Consider the following 19,593-nt stretch of genomic DNA (forward strand, 5'->3'; position numbering starts at 1 on the left):
TTTGGAGATTGTTAATTGTCAGAACTGTACGGAACTATCGTCAGGGGATTTAGTACTATTGTTTAAAATCTCGAACGAGCCGAGAACTTGTCGCAGGAGCGTAGCATATCACTCTAGCACGGGCGATATGCTGATAATAATTGTTATTAATTATTTAGAGATAGTTAATGGTCAGAACTATGTTTTAGAACTATAGAACTCGTCAAAAACTATAAAATTCATTGGTTTAAATTTTGAAAATATTATATGATATGCTGACTTCGCGCGAAGTTAGCATATCATTACTTAACTTCCGTTTATTTATGCTAAATGACCAGAACTATTGTTATAACTTATCAGGAACTATAGAACTCAGTTGTATGCAAAGAGAACTCCACTTTTTTTTTGATATGCTGACAATTGATATGCTAACTTCACATACATTCGGTATGCGGGGTATGTGAGACTCGCCGACCTAGACGTGACCGGCATACTTACCGGCAAAACCCAACTTTTTTTTGCGTCTCATCTCGAGACGGATCACGGAATCGAACTAAACATTTACCGCGAAGCCTAACCTACCCTAACCCAACGACGATGTTTTACGTAAGCAGTAAACCTGGCTTGGCCTACGCGAAGTGCTCCCAATACTTTCCTGGGATTCGGCCGCCCATCAATAACCCCCATTCCCCTTCGCTAACAACTCCGACGAATAGGCATTGAATATAGGCGCCGAAAATCTGCGCATTTTTGCATTTAAAATTTTTACATGCACTGTTATCTTTTTATCTTTACTTTTCCGTTTACATTAGTAGAAAAAATTGCTATTATATACGCAAACATTATTCGACAATATCAAAAAGTAGCTGATATTATCGTGATGACGATAATACACTGCTTACAGATGTTATTTATTTATACAGTTTTGTAATTTGCAAAAAAATTTCATATGTGCTATTGTTTTTTAATCTATATTTTTTCGTGTATTGTAATAGAAAAAATTTCTGATGTGTGCATATTTATTTTTAACAGAACATAATGACGGATGTAACAACAACGATAATACATTGTTTGGCAATGATAATATCATTTATTTATCATCAGTTTCGCAATTTGCAGAATATGGGATTTAAATACATTTTAGGTAAGCTAATTAGAACTACATAGAATCATTTTTACTGTTTATGCACATTCTCAGGATTAATTAAATTAATATTTCTTTAAAACTTACTTAAATTAAAAGTTTATAAAATTAAGCTATTTTAAAAGTTACGTTTAACAGGCCGTGTTTTGAATGATTTATTTGACAGCTACGCTGAACTGTGTTACTTTACTATCCATTTTAATGATTTAATAATACCCAAGTTTTGATGCAAAAAACTATTATTCACACATATTTGAGTAACTATAAAAAATTTTTTTGCGCACAATGATTAATTGCTGGATTAAAACAACTGATCTATTTTACGAGCACATAAGTAAGATAAACATCAGCATTTCGCGCAATAACACAATTTGTTTCATTTTTGTATGATTTCGTGTGACAATAGAATCTTTTTTTTCGCGAATATTAAAAATACTAAATGTTTTGGCCGGTACGCCAACGATGTAATTACGCGGAAAGAGATGCCTACTAATTATGCAAAACTGGACCATTCATAAAACCGGTTCTTCCCGAGCGGCGCGTTAAAGCTCACGTTACGATAGCGAAGAGTAAAAATCTCATATTTCAGTTTCTAAATTTGTATGCCATTTTTAACGTTACATAATGTTATGCTCGCTGGTACACACTGACAATTTAATTTATAGCGATACCGCGTTGGATACCAGCTCGGAACTCTGTCACCTGCTGATGACCTTACATTAATATAGTAATAATTAATCGGCGAAAGATAAAGAAATACAATAGTGTTACATTCCGTTCACTCGCGAACAAATGAATCACGACAATCTGTATTTTCTTCACACATAGATATTTCACATCAAAGTTATGTCCCGATTCTCGATTTAGTACGTCTCACGTCCTTGTTTATGTCAAAGAACCAACACGTGTAATTAAACCTGCAAGACCACCCAAAAGACGAAAACTATATTTGAAGGCACCGACATCATTAAGTTGTCCTAAATTATTTTAAAAAATAATTTTGAAATAATAAGTAATCTAATAAATAGTTTCCTTCTTCTCTTTATATAAAGAGCCAGTAAAATCTTTTCATCTTTTTTATAATCAAATTCAAATCCTCGAAAAGAGAGTCGTTATCAAGGTCGTTTCTAAGATTTTGTAGCTGATTCGTGACTTATTACACGTGTACATACTAGTAATAGAATCTTGAGCAATTATTTCTACAATTCTTTTTTTCATTCCGATCGTTCTTATTCGACGATTACGACCTACGTCAACTTTTGATGCCGACATCAAACAATTACTATTTAGAATTCTGCGGTCCAGTCGGTTAAAAAGTTTTGCAATCAGGATGCATACGATTTGGATAACGTACTGCATATAATCTTGCTGCACGTATACTTACGAGTATGTATTTTAAATCAAGCGTTACAATGCGGCACAATTTTAAATCTTCCCAAGCAGGAAAGAAATAGTTAAAAAATGTTTTTTAAATGTTTATTTTTTTTTAATATTCCTTTTCTCAACTTATTTTGGAAAAAAAATATTTATTTAACATTTATTTAACATTTTCTTTTACTGAAGAATTATTTTAAAAATTATTATCTCAAAAATACGTTTTTAAAACGTTTATTTAATATCATGTAAACATTTATTTTTCATAAATTAGTTATTTCAGAAAATGATTTTAGTTAACATTTTTTAAACGTTTAATTAACGTTTTATAAATATTTATTTGTCATTAATAATTCATTTGAGATAACGATTTTACAAAATATTTTTTAAATGTTTATTTAATATTATGTAAACATTTATTTGCTATTAATTGTAGGTTAGAAAAAATGATTTTAATTAACATTTTTTAAACGTTTATTTAACGTTTGGTTAATATTTAGTTTTCATTAATTATTTGTTATCGAAATAATTTCAGTTAACATTTTTTAAATCTTTATTTAACATTATGCAAACATTTATTGCTCATTAATTTTTCATTATACAAAATAATTTCAGTAAACATTTGCGTAACGTTTATTTAATATTTTTTTAATTTACTTTGTTTTTTTATATGTACTAGCAAAACAAGCGCGCGTTACACAACTTTCGATATTATATATAAGCTTCAAATTATAAATTTACTATTAACCCTGGATATACATAACGTGAAAATGCGATCTCTGCGATAACAGTAGCTCGCGATCAGTGTGTAGCGCGGGAGAACCAAAATCAGCATTACGAAAAAGCGTTAACAATAAACTTTGAGAAAGATACAATTATCGATTTATAATATCGAATAACATGCACTTTTTCAGATAGAGAAAGATAGGAGAAATATTTTTCAAGTTTTTATTTTTTATGAATTATTCATTTCAAAAAATAATTTTATTTAACATTTTTTAATGTTTATTTAACATTATATAAATTTGCTTTTAATTATTCACTTGAGAAAATGATTTCAGTAAATATTCATATAACATGTACTCAATATTTCTTTAATACTTTTTTAATGTTTATTTTTTATGAAGTACACCCACGGTAATTGATTCTGTCCTTCAGAATATTTTTTAAACTGAGAAGTCACCATTTTTCTACATACTCGCAGTTCATGATTAATATAACGACTAGAACTTATTGATCGTTACGTTAATCATGAAATGTAAGTATGTAGAAAGATAGCGACTTCTCTGTTTGGAAATTTTCCACATGGACAGAATCAAAGTCCTTGGGTGTACACAAGACTTAACGTCGTTATCGTTTTCGTTATTTTTTTACGGTAACGAGCGTCATCTTCTTATGTCTGTAACGGTAACGGTAACGTCGTTACATTTTTACAGTAACGGAATTCATCCGTTACTTTTTCATTACTTAGTTCCTTATTATTTATTCAATAGATCGCGCGCTGATCGCGCATTAGAGTATTGATTGGATACAAATATTTTTATCCAAATCAAATGGAAGAATAAATTTTCAAAATCATAATAATGCGCAATGTACATACAATTAGAAAATGGTTTTAAATATTCACTTACTCATTAAATTAGTTTAAAATTGATTTGTATTGATCAATTTTTTTATATTGATCAATAATGTTTGATTAATCATCATTCATAATCAATCATAATCATTCAAATGTGATGATTATGAATCGTAATTGTAATAAATTTTAGTGAAAGAATCAGTTTTTGAGTGTACATAGAATGTCGTTTTATCACAATAAAGAGGTTTTTTGTCATTGTTCTACATTAAAAGACTCCATACGATTTGAGTAAGAAAAAAACATCGGTTAAATTTTTTATTTTTAATATTTTACAGTTTTCTGACGAAAATTCAATTAATTCAATATTTTTTTTACATAAATTGTATGGAATTTTTTCCAAATTTTGTATTTACTATGGTATAAAAACTTAAAATTTCTTTCGTTATGAATACCCACACACACACACACACACACACACACACACACACACACACACACACATATATTGTTGAAAAAATTTTGATTTATTTCTGAGATGTAAAATGTGACGAAGTTTAAATCTAAAAACAATGTTTAATCTAAATGTCTATAAAAATTGTGCAGTATAAAAATAGTAAAAAGTAAATAAGATATTAATATAAGGAATTTGAAAAATTATTAGACAAGTTAAATAAATATAAAAAAAACTATGTTCTATACAATTGTATATAAGTTTAGAGAATTTAAAGTTTTAATATTTACTACTACATGCAATATTAATTATTAAATAAAGTAATTTTAAAATCTAATAACTTGATACTTTAGCATTAGAAAAAAATGACAAAAAAATAACAAATCGTTATTTTCAAAGTAACGGTAACGGTAACGAGTTACTTTTATAAAATCACTGACGAATAACGTTAACGAGTTACTTTTTACAAAATGTAACGCGTTATTTTTATAAAATAACGTGCCTAACCCTGATTTTTAGAGACATATTGATGGATGCTGGAGTGTGCTTTCGTGCGTTTGGAAATTTGTCCTTGATCCCAGAAGATATAAACTAATTAATGGCTCAAATTGTAATTGCCACTAAGGATAATAATAAAGCATTTTTAAATTTTGCTGTCGCTTATACGTGTAAGTATATGATCATCGTAAATCATATTTATATATGCACTCACTTTTATATTTTGTACTAAATGCAAATGAAAATTTACATTTTTTTCCAATGTTACGTAAATACGTAATTTAGAAATATATATTTTTATATTTTTTTATGTTTGCAGCAAGGGATGAACTTACTCATGCAATTACAGATATTGCAACGGCTGTAAAACATAATGAAATCTTACCAGAAGATATTACCGAAGAGTTAATATCTGACTATTTGTACACTTACCAATCCTCAAATCCAGAGTTATTGATTCGTACGTCTGGAGAATGTCGACTTAGCGACTTTTTGATGTGGCAGGTAAGAGAACGTACTTTATTCTTGTGACTTAAATATATATTTCTTCTCATAACTTATCAAAACAGATCTGCATTTAAATAATTTTACTAATTTTTTTTTAGCTTTCCAACGCTTGCCTCTACTTTACTGATACCTTATGGCCTGAATTCAACTTATGGAACTTGCTCGGTGCAATCTTTTATTATCAAAAATGTTATTATATGTATTATGTATTTAGAAAAAACTCCCTTTTCTCGTAAAACAGCATTTTATAGTATTCCAACTTTAGACAGAGTATATGCGAGTAACATCCGCAAACCGACCTGTTCGAACGCATTTTGTCCAGTTTTTTTATGTAAAATAGTCACAAAAATTTCCACTTACATACTATATGGATCGCATTTGCCCTAACAAAACTTTGCTGCCGTGACGTTCGAATTCTAGTTGATCAAAAAAGTTGGTCAAACATATCAATCGAAAGAGGAGATTTCAAACTTTTTTTACGTCTTGCTCCGAACCTCCTATCTCATTCCGTCTTCAAATAGCAAGCGTTCAAAGCTTCATGTGGGGTCAGATCCACTTACGTGTTTAAGAGTTAAATTAAGATTACATTAACTTAAGTTAAATTTAAAAGTTAATTTTAAATAATATTATTACATTAAATTAGATTACTCTATTTTATAATAGTAAAACAATTGCAATCATCCAAAATAAATTAAACATTTTGTTTTTAAATTGAGTTTAATGGCATTTTTATATGAAATAACAAAGAAATATTATTATTTAAATAAGATTACTTCTTCCTTTCACAATTTCTTTTTCTTACATAATCTTTTTACGTAAATACTTTTAACGTGGAAAATGATGTTTATGATTTAAGATTCATATGTATTTTAAAAATAACTTTATTTGAAGTTAAAAATTTGTTTATTCAAAATTAATTAAGTTAAAAAGTAAAACATTTATCTTTCTAATTGCACAACGTTTAACTTTTTGACTAGTTACTACTCAACCATGCATATACTGCTACATAAATAATTTATTATAAATTAATTTATTATATTGAAATAGCATATAAAAATGATAAGCCGTGTTTTAGATGATTTATTTGACAGCTACGCTGAACTGTGTTGCTTTCCATAGTGATTTTACTATCCATTTTAATGATTTTATAATATCCAAGTTTTGATGCAAAAAATTATGATTTACACATAGGTATTTGAGTAACTATAAAAAATTGTTTTGCGCACAATGATTAATTGGTGGATTAAAACAACTGATTTATTATACAAGCACATAAGTAAGATAAACATCAGCGTTTCGTGCAGTAACACAATTTGTTTCATTTTTGTATGATTTCGTGTAACAGTAGAATCTTTTTTTTCGCGAATATTAAAAATACTAAATATTTTGCCGTCAACGATGCAATTACGCGGAAAAAGATGCAAATACTAATTACTAATTATGCAAAACGGGACCATTCATAAAACCGGTTCCTCCCGAGCGGCGCGTTAAAGCCCACGTTACGAAGAGTAAAAGTCTTATAAAAAGCGATAGTATTTCATGCGGACTACGGAGCGTTACATGATTTTGGCTTCTAAATTTGTATGCCATTTTAAATGTCACATAACGTTATGCTCGCCGGTACCAGAGAGAAACCTGAGAGAGGCCATGCCGTCGATTTTCGTGTGACGCTTTCTCTAGGTCGTACAGTGGCGCCAATGGATCCACATTTTCAGTCGGCGGAACTATATGGCTGGATCCACCTTTTTTCCCGTGGGTGTTTACGATCAAGGTCCGTGGATTGGCGTTGGAGGGGAAGGAAGGTCGTTGCATAGCCACCATTTTCGAGACAGCGAGTCAATGTTAGTGTACATAGGTACTACAGCTATTAGTTGTATGAGTGAGCAAGTGTGCAGTAAAAGTATGGCCGCCGCCATTTTCGTTCCACATCGTTGAAGTGGATGCAACGACCTTCCTTCCCCTCCAACGCCAATCCACGGACCTTGTTTACGATAACTAATCGGATCTCGGATTGGATTGAACAATGGTACTCAACGTAAGTATAGAAAATTTCCCTAGGCTAATCGGATTGACGATCTCTGTCTCAAATGTGATCCGATTGATGACGAAAGCGTGGAGACGCAGAAGCATGCTTGAAAAGTCTCTTTATTTTTTTAAATAATAACACAAAAAATCAAAGATAAAGTTAAAAAAAATGATTTGAATTTAGATTTATTGTAATTTTTTTTTGTCTAAACACTGGATTTTGTTTAAATTTCTATTTGTAAAAATTAATTAATCTATTCTAAAGTTTGTGGTTATATCGGAAACAAATCAAAATTAATAAAACAATTATTAATTGTTAGATACAAATTAAAACATATAATATTTTAAGCATATCATATAAAATTCCTGTTTATTATAAACTTAGTAAAAATAATTTTGAAATCATTCAACTACATTACACATTAATCAATATTAATTTATATGTTAAAAATCAATAATGTTTCTAAAAATGTTCTTTTTATTCTTTTCCAGACCGTAAATAAACTTCAATTCCACGAATAAATAAAAATTACTGGAAAATGAATTTATATGAAGAGGGCATTATTGAACAATATCAATTTGTGCTAACTTAAAATTTGTAAAATCTACTTTTCTTTATTAATTGTTTATTAGAGAGTAATAATATAAAAATGGAATATACGCATCATATATGCATACAATTATTTGAATTTTATTTATGTATATTCCGTTCTTATATTATTACTCTCTAATGAACAACTAACAAAGAACAGCAGATTTTACAAATTTTAATTTAGCACAAATTGATATTGTTCAATAATGCCCTTTTCATGTCAATCCATTTTCCAATAATTTTTATTTATTCTTGAAGTTGAAGTTTATTTACGATCTGGAAAGGAATAAAAAAACATTTTCAGAGACATTATTGATTTTTAACATATAAATTAATATTGATTAATGTGTAATGTAGTTGAATAATTTCAAAGTTATTTTTACTAAGTTTATAATAAACAGGAATTCTATATGACATGCTTGAAATATTATATGCTTTAATATGTACCTAACAATTAATAATTGTTTTATTAATTTTGATTTGTTTCCGATATAACCACAAACTTTAGAATAGATTAATTAATTTTTACAAACAGAAATTTAAACGAAATCCAGTGTTTAGACAAAAAAATTACAATAAATCTAAATTCAAATCATTCTTTTTAACTTTATCTTTGATTTTTTGTGTTATTATTTAAAAAAATAAAGAGACTTTTCAAGCATGCTTCTCGGTCTCCACGCTTTCGTAATCAATCGGATTACATTTGAGACAGCAATCGTCAATCCGATTAGCTTAGGGAAATTTTCTATACCTACGTTGAGGACGGTTGTGACAGTGTACTGTCATGACGTCACATTTACTGCACTGCCAGTAAAAACGGAACACAGCCGAAAATCGACGGCATGGCCTCTCTCAGGTTTCTCTCTGCCCTAGCCCTTCGTGAAAAATCATGTGTTTCGTAAAACACATTTGTCCCTAGTACAAGAATAGGTATGCGCATGACGCTGTAAGGGCATTTTACAACCTCTTAACTGACCAGTTAGGTGTCAACCGTGATTTGGTTATTTCTGGTAAATCCTATTTAACGACAAATGCGATTGGTAAAGTTCAACAGAAAAATCAGCAGATTATGTTAAGTGGGGGTTGTGAAACTAGCCCTGCAGCTTGGTTCTTGCCTGGCTTTTGTTTCATTTTCCGCTAGCTATTTAACTGAACAGGAGTGCGTGAACATTCTGTTTGCAAAAAAAAAGTTATTCTTAACTAAGATTATATATAAATACATTCAGTGATTAAAAGGTAAATAAAATAAGCATTTATTTTCAAATTAAAGTATACTACGAAATGGTGTTGTATATCAAGTAAGTGTATCAATTCTTATTATTAAAATGTCGAACACGTGGTGAAGTGTAGTATGTATCTAGGAGTTCCGTGTGAACAAGATATTAATTCTGGAAAAGTAGTAATAATCATAGTCGTAAAGTGGTATTTATCATCTCATTTTATTTAAGACTTTTTAAAGGAGGCATCATCGTTTCGCGTGCTAAGAAAGGCAATTTTTACAAATTTTTCAACTATGAGAGTGATTAATTTCAAACTTGGTAAACACATAATACATATTTTATTTTAATACAAACAGGAATTTTTGCAAGTCAAAATAATGAAAATTGTGATAATAATAACTGGATGAAAAAATTATTTTATGAAAGTTACTTGTTACCGTTACCGTTACTCAAAAATTAACGAGTCATTATTTTTGTTACTTTTTCAGATTAGATTATTATAATTGAACTTTTATGACGAATATAAATAGAACGTATCATAAAATTCTATCTTCTAAAATAATAAGATTTAAAATTTGAAATATAGTATATATTAACTTTCTACATATTATGTATACTTAAAATACACACACACACACACACACACACGCACGCACGCACACACATACACACACGCACAAACTAGTTTCAAAAAGCTACATCTACCTGATCAAGACCATTACATTGAATTAAACCTCGGGGTGTTCTATTGAGCGTTCCGATTTTGACCTGTGCTTCTTCGAATAATAAGCTGTAACTTCTACAATTTTCCGAATCTTTTGATAAAAATTTTAGAATAGATTTTTCAGAGTACATATTTTCATAAAATGCAACAAAAAATAAATTTTTTTTACTTTCGATGTTTGAATGCCTCCTTAAGTATAATCTTAAATGCTGTACGATCATATTGTTAAATGGATAAAATTTTAAAATTGCTTTGAATTCTATTTGATACTGTCTCTAACTTAAAATCGAATTAAAACTATTCGTAGATCTAATCACATTATGTAATTGTATATTTTAGATGCAGATTTAAATGCAACAATAGGGACTAAGAACAATAGAGAATCACATACTTTCCTTATCTTATTGTGCATTTGTACGGAAGAACGGAATAGAGGACTTTTGTAGTTTTTTGTAATAAGATGGACGGGCTTGATGAGGAGGGAAATCAACGTTCAGTAAGTTTGTTATAAATTATTACATCGTAAGTGAGTTAGCATAAAAAATCGTACAGTGATGCTTGTTATGAGTTGGCAATAGAACATGTATTAAATTATATAATAATATCTTGCATAAAAATTTTAATTTGCCTAAATTTTAATTAGGTAGATATATTTCAAAAAACACATGTTGAAGTATTGACTTTTCGTCAATTGTTGTTAACTGTTGACGTGATTAATTTCTGGGAATCCATAGTATTCTTTGTCTTAAATCAGCAATATTATTGGGCGCATTTTTGTAAACAATTGACTTTATGTGAGCCCATAGATAAAAATCAAGTGGATTTATACCCTGTGATCTTGGGGGGCTAGAAAATTAAAGAAATAAGAAATAAAAATTAAAAAAATTAGGAATAAAAAATTTAAAAAGAGATGCCACGCGGAATATAAAATACGTTTTTTTATTATAACATAAAAGTTACTATAACACGGAAACGATTTATTTTTGGAGCTGTATAGCTTTTTTACTTCTTTTGGGGTCCCGAACCATGTCCCGAAATATCGTTTTTCCGGACATCCTGTATAAGATCATATTTAAATAGAATTTATAAAAGTAATGTAATCATATATTCTTAGGGCCGTATAAGATTATTCAAGACATATTGCCATTTCTTCCATACATAAATATATACTTATTAATATAAACAATAAGAGATACTCTTTCCCGGTATTATTCATATCTTTTATCGTTTTTCAGAGAGAGTATATGACGTTCAACTGGTTTTCTAACCTGTTGAATGATATTAGTCAATACCCTTATGTCAAAAAGCTAACCGTTCCAGGTAAGAATACTAAGAATACTCCTGTGTTTACTGACTTTATTTATCAGTTTGTAAAGAATTGTAGTCTTAGTTGTCAATATGGCGACATTGAAAAAAGTAACACTAATATTGCTAACATAATTGGGCCACCTAGAGACCATAGAAATGATGAAAAAATGTCTTTCTTGATTTATGTAAGTTTACCAATATCATTTCCGGGAAAAAAGAATTAAATCTGCCAATATAATCAGATTTATCAGTTCTGACTATATCTGCAAATTTTCATCAAATAGAATGTAAACAGACATAACCAGGATTAAGATATAAATTATTTATCAAAAGTATTCAGTTTATAATAATGCTTATTCAATTAGTAAATATTTATATAGAACTGTAAATAGCTTCAAAATATTAAATAATAATTAAATTGAGTATTTTTTATTTTTTGATTAAAGACAAGAAAGGCACAAGGTTTTTTTATTTTTTTAATCGTTATTTATAAGCTTGCAATGCACTGAACATTGATGCATAAAAATTTATACTATGTAACCTTTATTCTATATACTTGACTAATATTTTTTTTTGTTTATAAAAAGGTACTTGTCTTTTCTAAGTTAACTCTTTATAATAATTTATTTTTATATAACAAAATTGTTTAATTGAATACCTTTTATATACTATGTATTACAGGATGGTTTTATTTTTCAACAGTTGAATTTTTCCTTAAAAATCCATCAAAATAATTCTACAAAAAAAAAAAAAAAAAAAAAATTCTGCCAAACTTCAGCGAAAGTCAAAATTTGTTCCGGTCAGATCTAATTCTTTTTTCCGAGTAATCACGTTTATATTTTATGCTGCAAGATCATGTAATTTGATATTCTTGTTATTTAATATTTTTAATTTAGGACACAAGCCACGTGCAGGATGAAACAAATTCAGTTTCTTTTGTTTTATCTGAATTTGACATGATAATGAGGAGTGAAAAAAAGAAGATTTATCGATATCATATTAGTACGTAATATTTGAATTAATAAATTTTTGATATTGTTGAAGAAGATACATTACTGCTTAAAGCAAATTATAATTGTATTTTCTATTTTGAAGATCTCGAATATCACGAAGCTGTATATCCACTCAAAATCTCTACGTTCAGTGATTACAGCATTAGCATAAGTCAAATTTGGGCTAAAGACTCTGATGATAACTGGTCTCTGTTATGGGATGCAGACTATACTTATAGCGAAACAGGAATGACTGATATAGCATTCCGTTCTATTTTGTGGCCGCGTTACTTCAAAACCAAAATGCTGAAACTACAATTTAAGTGTTATCACTTAAAGGAATTAGAGCATTTGAAGCATTTAACTGCTGTAATGCTTATTGGTACAACAGACTTGATCCTTCCTAGAAAATTGAAACAAAAAGTTCAACCTTTTCTAATTGATTTGTTAGATAAGATTAATCCTTGCATATGTCATCCAATGCAAACCTTTGAATTTCCAATATATATAACTGCCCTTCAATGTATTTGCCAACGTTGCCAGAGACGTAGATTTCCAAGATGTTATATACCAGAAAACAAGAATACTCGATGGAATGTATGGCATCATTATGTTATTTGTGAAAGGTATCACTATCATCAACATTAATCGAATTTTTGGTTACATTCGGTTTGAACATAATCCGAAGTGGATTAGCGGTGTCACCTGCTGTGACACATATGCAGGAATTAATTAGAAAGTAGAAAATATATAATACTACTATAGGCGGTGCATAGGTTCGAAATCATCTTGGAGACGTAGAAAGACAAGGAATGCTGTAGAAAGAGTAGCAAAGCAAATTATGAACAGAATATTATATTAATTTTTAATATAGCAAAAAGAAAATGAATTGTCACAAAGAGTCTGAAATATCTGTTGACGTGGACAAACCGTAAAATAAGACAAAGTTTGCTGGCGTGCTATGTCAGCAAATTTGGCAGCAGTAATCAATCAGGATTTGCAGCTCGTGCTCATTTTCTGTTGCCAATGGTACACGTTGGACCTGGTCGGTTTTTACTGCCAATCTGATGACATAAAATGTCAGTAGGCTTTGTCTACAGATCTTGAGCTTTTATGCGTATACGGCTATATGATTCTGCTGTCAGATCCGATCGAATTTGTTGCTAATCGACGCGCAGACGCACAGCTAGTTTTTGTTATACTATGATCAAGATCCATGCGAATTCTAACAAATTCTAAAATGCAAAATACGATTTTCGAAGAGAAGGAACAAACGAATGCCTCCAGTTTGTAAATCTAAATGCTAATACAGAAATTTCTGACTTGAAAGCATACGCTATTAATCATTATATTCTTAAATAAAATTCGAACAACGATAATACTAGAAGCATAGATACGATTTTTGCCACACATCTTTCTCTTTCTAAGTCTCTTAAGAAAAAGAATAAAAGAAATTAACCGCACGCCTCGTCCAGTACACGTCAATATTTCAAACTCACTGCAGTCAAACACGTGATAATATTTTCAATATATTTTTTTTTATACTCTTAAAAATAAAAATAAATTTGTTCCAATGTTATATTTGCAGCAAAATAGTAGAGTCTTTTCATAAGAGTGCGCTCGGTCACAAGTACGTGTGTCAGGAAATAACGCATGATTATGGGGAATATTTCACGCAGATGTATAAGTATTGCATTTCATATGGAAATAATTTGAATTATGAAAGGTTTTTGGAAGATATTAAACTTTTATGGGAAAAATCCAACAAGTCACATTACTGTTTTTCTGAGCTTCCGGTAAAGTATTCTAAGAAGTTTATTTTTCACTATATTAATTTATTATAATGTTATCTCATGTACTAAAGTTTTTTATTTTATTTTTACAGGATGATATATTAATTAAAATATTGAAAAACTTAGATTTAAAGTCATTACGCCATATAAGTAGGGTAAATAAACGCCTGAATTTTTTATCGCGGGATTCCCAACTTTACAAAAGTCTCAACCTACGAAATATACTCTACACGCATTGGCGCTGTGATCCCGGTAATATATTACTGCACTTTACGCCCAGATGTAAATATTTGACAGAGTTGGATCTGTCATTTTGCGAAGTTTCTGTTACAATCTTTAATAAATTTCTTGCTACTTGCGGCAAATTTTTAACGGATTTAAGATTAAGTAACTGCTTATTTATCAACGATTCTGCTCTATTTCAAATTTCAAGGACGTGCAAAAATTTGAAAGGTACACATATGATAAATAATTATATAATAATTGTAAAGATTGAGTAAATTTTGTATGATTGATATAAAAGTATAAATACAATATACATTTCTTTCAGGATTAGATTTAAACGGTTGTTATCTCATAAAAGACGTCGGATTTTCTTATCTTGAAAATATAAAGTTCCTTGAGCGTTTGCATTTTGAACACGTGCGAGTCGGAGAAGTTGAAACTCTTTGCAAAGTACTACAGAGGAATCAACAAATGCGTGACTTAAATTTGGCACGCACGTTCCGAAGTTCTTTACGCGTAAACGAAGTCGCAATAAATTTGGAAACTTTATGTGCAAATTTGGAAAAAATAAATTTAGCATTAACAAATTTAACATCGCGTGGTATTAATGCCCTTGCTAATTGCAAGAATCTGCGGGAGGTGAATTTCCGACGCATGACGATGAAGTACGTGTATGATATAATATTTCTTTTTTTTAATGCTATCCTTTAATGAATTTTATATGTATAATTAACTCTATCTTACGTGTTTCTTGAAATAACAATATTGTTTGTCGGGAATTGAAAAACTACTATAATAATTATGTGATATTTGTTTAGATATCCAAACTACGAAAACGACAGAAACGACTTAAAAAATAGCTTCCATAGATTGTTTTCCTCCTGTCAACGCTTGGAAAAAATCGACCTGAGTTTCACTCGTATATTCGTCAATCACGAATTACAAACTCTAACGCTATGCAAGAATTTAAAGTGTTTAAAGTTGATGGATGTATCCTATGCAACACGTGACGTATGTGAGGACATTTTCTTGGCATGCCCTAAATTGGAAGTTATTTATGTTTCACCTAGACTAGCAAAAAGTTTGACTAATTATACTGTGTATATGGAAGAATATCAGCATATAACCGTTTTTTCCTCGCTTCAATAACATACTATAAAAAACTTGGTGTAAAATATAACAGCAAGCAATTGGTTTATGGTATATAGCTAAATGAGAAGCAAATGCAAAACCAAACTGTGTCCTCAGTTAATCTCCAATGTGAACCAAATCTGAAGAACATATTGCGCAGTCAAATGGACGACAAAACCAAAGCAGATCTGATATTAGCAATGCGACGACAGCAACAAATTCTGAGTAGATTTATCAGTTTATTGTAAACCATCTACAGATTTGCATAAGAGGCAAATCAGATCTATCGCCAGATATGCCGACAAAGTGGTATAAAATACAAACCAAATCTGTCGTCAGAAACAAGAAACAGGTTAATATCAATTCGATGTATTCAATTAATTATATTAATTTTTTTAATTAATTTCTATAATTAAAAATTGCATTATTAAAATGAATCTCATTTATTTTTGTCTTTGAACCCAACTTTGAATACTCGCTTTCAAAATTATTTTATTAAATAAACATGTACTTATTTATCCGAATTTGATATTGTCTATCCACTTTAGGGCAACGAATCTATGAAAAGTATTTTCACTACTATTTTGTTGATACATTACATGAATTTATATCTAAAATAAATTTCATAGATTCGTTATCTTATTATAAAAAATTTGTCGCTCATCGACTCGATGCGCAACGGAGTTGCTCAATCATGAAGCTGCGATGATATTGTAACACACAAACATAAAATTCAAATTAAAACTGCACTCAAAATAATCAATATTTAAAAGGTTATTTCTTATACGTATATACATTAAACTTTGAAAAATATGACTCTCAATTTGATATTTAGTAATATAATCCAAAAAATACTTTTACAAATTCCAATTTGTACCAAATTTTAGATGACTTCTATTTCTTTAAGTACATGTAATTTTATCAGATAAAACCGAATAGAACGAAAAAATTATTAATTGGATGTAAATTATGCTTACCCCAAGGTTGCTCACTTAGGGCCCGATGCCTCTGCCTGACCATTTTCTTCTTTCAGCACATCGGGGTTGTTAGTCACGTACGTAGGATACTGTAACACACAAAGATATCAATTAAAGTTTGTTCCAGAGCCCGTTTGTCCCGCGTCCGCCGCGTTCTGGAAAGGACGTGAATATAGCGTGAAGTAGCTTCGTCTCTCTCTCTCTCGCAGTCAACTTCACATACCAAAAGTCCGCGGTACGCGCCCCTACGTATCTGTACTACCGCGGCGCGGAATCGCTTTTGCCATACCTACATTTTTGGTTGACCTAATAATTACAATGTAACGTAGATTTTACCTACTAGACATCGCGGCGACATCCATTCCCGAACCGATCCGTCTTAGCATTACCACGTTCTGCAAGTAAGGGAGAAACCCAATTAATATGATGAAAGAGTTTTCTCTCCCGGGCGGTTAATTTCGTGCGCCGCGATTGACGCAGCACGCGATAGCGATGTACAACATACGTCGTACGCTCGAACGAGTATTGAGAAATACACGTTGAATGAATTATAACGCGAGGTCTATGTGTGTTACACTTACCAATTAAGTGATCCACGATGCCACTTGTTCCGGAGACGATCCACCCCGTGTTCGTCGCATTCTAGAATGTAATGCTGGCGTGAAGTTGCTTCGCCTCTCTCTCTCGCGCGGCTAACTTCACACATCAAACTTTACGCGCCAAAAGTGACGCTGTGCCGTGCCACGAGCGGCGCGCGCGCGTCGCATCCCCTCCACTCTCGCCTGACTATCGTCAATCGTCATCGGAGTAGTCGGAGCTGGAGGCTTTGACCAGCTTTGACGGACGTTTATAATCACGAGGATGCGGTCGTCCCGTGAACGCGGAGCTGGTGGATGTTAACGAGCGACGTCGCGGTGGTTGCCGGGGTAACGTCGCGTAAAATGAGACGGCATGTCCGATTCGGCGCGACTTTTTAGCGGGCTGCTCATCCTCCTGCCTGCGATTACGCTATGCGGAGGCGCGGATACATACGAGGTTGACTGCAACAACCTGCGAATGGGGCAGTACATCTGTCCGCATCCCGATTACGATTTCATAGACACGAAGACGCAGCAACCGCGCGGCTGCACCAAGGAGAACAAGGCCAAAGGTAAAGGCTCGACCTCGGGCGGCGCCATCGAGCTTCTGGACCATTCCTAACCTCAATCTCATCGTCGTTTCATATTTTGCGTCCTATGCTTTTTCGACATTTTATATTTATGTTTGTAAAGCGAAGCAGCTACATATTTTTACGCGCTCTAGAGGAAGCGAGAAGCGTAGACAAAGTAGTCATTTTTTCGTATTTCTTTGTTTATTAAGGTCTTGCACTGTAAACATTGCCTTTTGTATTGTTACCCTTTGTTGCACATTTGGAAATAATGGCTCGATAGCTGGCCAGAATTTCAAGAATTATAATTTTGACAAAATTATATGCAGGTCCGTTATGTCTTTTCTAGTGTTATGTCTAGCTGCTGATGGCCTTATCTGTATAGAAACGAAGAATAATACGTTCAAGAAGGATATACCTTGCAAATGGACGTAAGTGCAAAGTCCTTGGGTGGCTTATGTCCATTTCCATTAACATAGATTAACTTCAATCTTAGTTTAACTTGCTTATCTTGTTTTAATTCTTAAAACTAATAAATCAAGAATAAGTTAACTGAATCAAGAATAAATAAACTGAAATTGAAGTTGTCATTAGTCTAATCCGTCATTAGTAGAAATGGATATTATTAGATCTGTTTCTACCAATTTAGACTAACTTTAAACTTGGTTTAATTTTCTAGCTTTATCTAGCTTTAAGAATTAGAGAAAATAAATTAAACTGAGATTAAAGTTAATTCGTATTGGCGTATGAGAGTCTAATCTTTATTTCTATCAATATAGATTAATTTTACTAGCTATTTAACTTATTCTTCATCTAATTCTTAAAACTAAAAAAAGAATAAGTTAAACCGAGATTGAAATTAATCTGTATTGATGGAAATTGATATTAGATATGATTGCACAAATGTAGATTACTTTAAGTTCGGTTTAACTTACTTTTTGCGTTTATCTATTTCTAAGAATTACAGCAAGATAGAAAGTAAGTTAATCCGAGATTAAATTTAATCTACATTGGTATATACAAGCTTTTATTTTTATCAATGATTAAATTTGAGATTAATTTTGATCTCGGCTTAACTTATTCTTTATTTTTTTCCGGTTCTAAGAATTAGAGAAAGATAAAGAAGTTAAACCAAAATCAATTTAAGATCAAGTTAATTTACAGTTGTGGAAATGGACGAATATAATTATCTTAAGTGTATTATAAAATTCTTGGATTTACATTAGAGTTATTTTTAGAAACGGATATTCCTTTGAGACGTCTCTACTGCTGTCTATATTTCTTGGTATGTTCGGCGCGGATCGGTTTTATCTTGGATATCCTGCTCTGGGCTTACTCAAGCTGAGTACGCTGGGGTTCCTCTTCCTTGGTCAATTCGCCGATGTGATTCTGATAGCCACGCAAATCGTAGGACCGGCGGACGGTTCGCACTATGTGATGCCATATTATGGTGCTGGAATTAATATTATAAGGAGCAATAATTTTACGTATAGAGTGCCACAATACGACTGCTGAGAGTAACCAGCATATCCCGAGCATACGAATGACGACTGTTCTAAAAAAAATATATATATATAATAATTGTATAATGTCTGCTTCTGCCGCGAGCAACGATGTATAAATCCTAGAAAAGTATCCTATTTAATTATTTATATATATACAATTTATATTTCAATGTAAATTAATCTCTGTATTCTATTCTAACGGATAAGTCGAACTTGTAGATATTAATCTCTCAACGAAAAATATTGTATATAAAAATTTATTATTAATTTATGCAATGCCGATAATGTAATTTAAATAAACTTCTGTTTTTATTTCTAAGCTAATCTGCATCATTCATTGTGCTTTTCAATTGCGATCAGTGTTTCTTAGAATGCAAATACCAGCTCTCGAATACCGTAATTATGATTCAATCGACCTTGAA

General features: G+C 31.0%; 3 protein-coding genes across 3 annotated transcripts in view; 2 read left to right on the forward strand and 1 right to left on the reverse strand.

The window, feature by feature from the left end:
• LOC105195527 (ATP-binding cassette sub-family C member Sur) overlaps positions 1-17,304 on the reverse strand; it is a 53,224-nt gene extending 35,920 nt beyond the window's left edge. Inside the window, exons 1-3 of the mRNA XM_039448779.1 lie at positions 17,101-17,304; positions 16,856-16,914; positions 16,520-16,608 (exon numbers count right to left, since the gene is read on the reverse strand). The gene's annotated coding sequence lies outside the window, so the exon portion shown is untranslated. The remainder of the gene's footprint in view (positions 1-16,519; positions 16,609-16,855; positions 16,915-17,100) is intronic.
• LOC105206985 (dehydrodolichyl diphosphate synthase complex subunit DHDDS-like) lies at positions 4,956-6,029 on the forward strand. The gene is made up of 3 exons (XM_039448784.1): positions 4,956-5,195; positions 5,345-5,529; positions 5,631-6,029. The coding sequence occupies exons 1-3, from the start codon at positions 5,126-5,128 to the stop codon at positions 5,766-5,768; spliced, it is 393 nt and encodes a 130-aa protein (XP_039304718.1). The 5' UTR covers positions 4,956-5,125; the 3' UTR covers positions 5,769-6,029.
• On the forward strand, positions 17,300-19,490 carry LOC105196230 (TM2 domain-containing protein CG10795). The gene is made up of 3 exons (XM_011162040.3): positions 17,300-17,669; positions 18,016-18,097; positions 18,905-19,490. Exons 1-3 carry the CDS (start codon positions 17,471-17,473, stop codon positions 19,179-19,181), a joined length of 558 nt encoding a protein of 185 aa, XP_011160342.3. The 5' UTR covers positions 17,300-17,470; the 3' UTR covers positions 19,182-19,490.
• The last annotated feature ends 103 nt before the right edge of the window (positions 19,491-19,593 follow it).

This window comes from Solenopsis invicta, chromosome 4, assembly GCF_016802725.1.
Source record: "Solenopsis invicta isolate M01_SB chromosome 4, UNIL_Sinv_3.0, whole genome shotgun sequence".
In the NCBI taxonomy this organism is placed as follows: Eukaryota; Metazoa; Arthropoda; class Insecta; order Hymenoptera; family Formicidae; genus Solenopsis; species Solenopsis invicta.

What these genes read in the sequence shown, in the direction of transcription:
- LOC105196230 (XM_011162040.3), top strand. Translation starts at nt 17,471, where the DNA reads ATGTCCGATTCGGCGCGACTTTTTAGCGGGCTGCTCATCCTCCTGCCT. An exon ending in CAAGGAGAACAAGGCCAAAG is followed by an intron (nt 17,670 to 18,015) that starts GTAAAGGCTCGA and finishes TGTCTTTTCTAG; the next exon opens with TGTTATGTCTAGCTGCTGAT. An exon ending in GATATACCTTGCAAATGGAC is followed by an intron (nt 18,098 to 18,904) that starts GTAAGTGCAAAG and finishes AGTTATTTTTAG; the next exon opens with AAACGGATATTCCTTTGAGA.
- LOC105206985 (XM_039448784.1), top strand. Translation starts at nt 5,126, where the DNA reads ATGGCTCAAATTGTAATTGCCACTAAGGATAATAATAAAGCATTTTTA. An exon ending in TTTTGCTGTCGCTTATACGT is followed by an intron (nt 5,196 to 5,344) that starts GTAAGTATATGA and finishes TTATGTTTGCAG; the next exon opens with CAAGGGATGAACTTACTCAT. An exon ending in GCGACTTTTTGATGTGGCAG is followed by an intron (nt 5,530 to 5,630) that starts GTAAGAGAACGT and finishes ATTTTTTTTTAG; the next exon opens with CTTTCCAACGCTTGCCTCTA.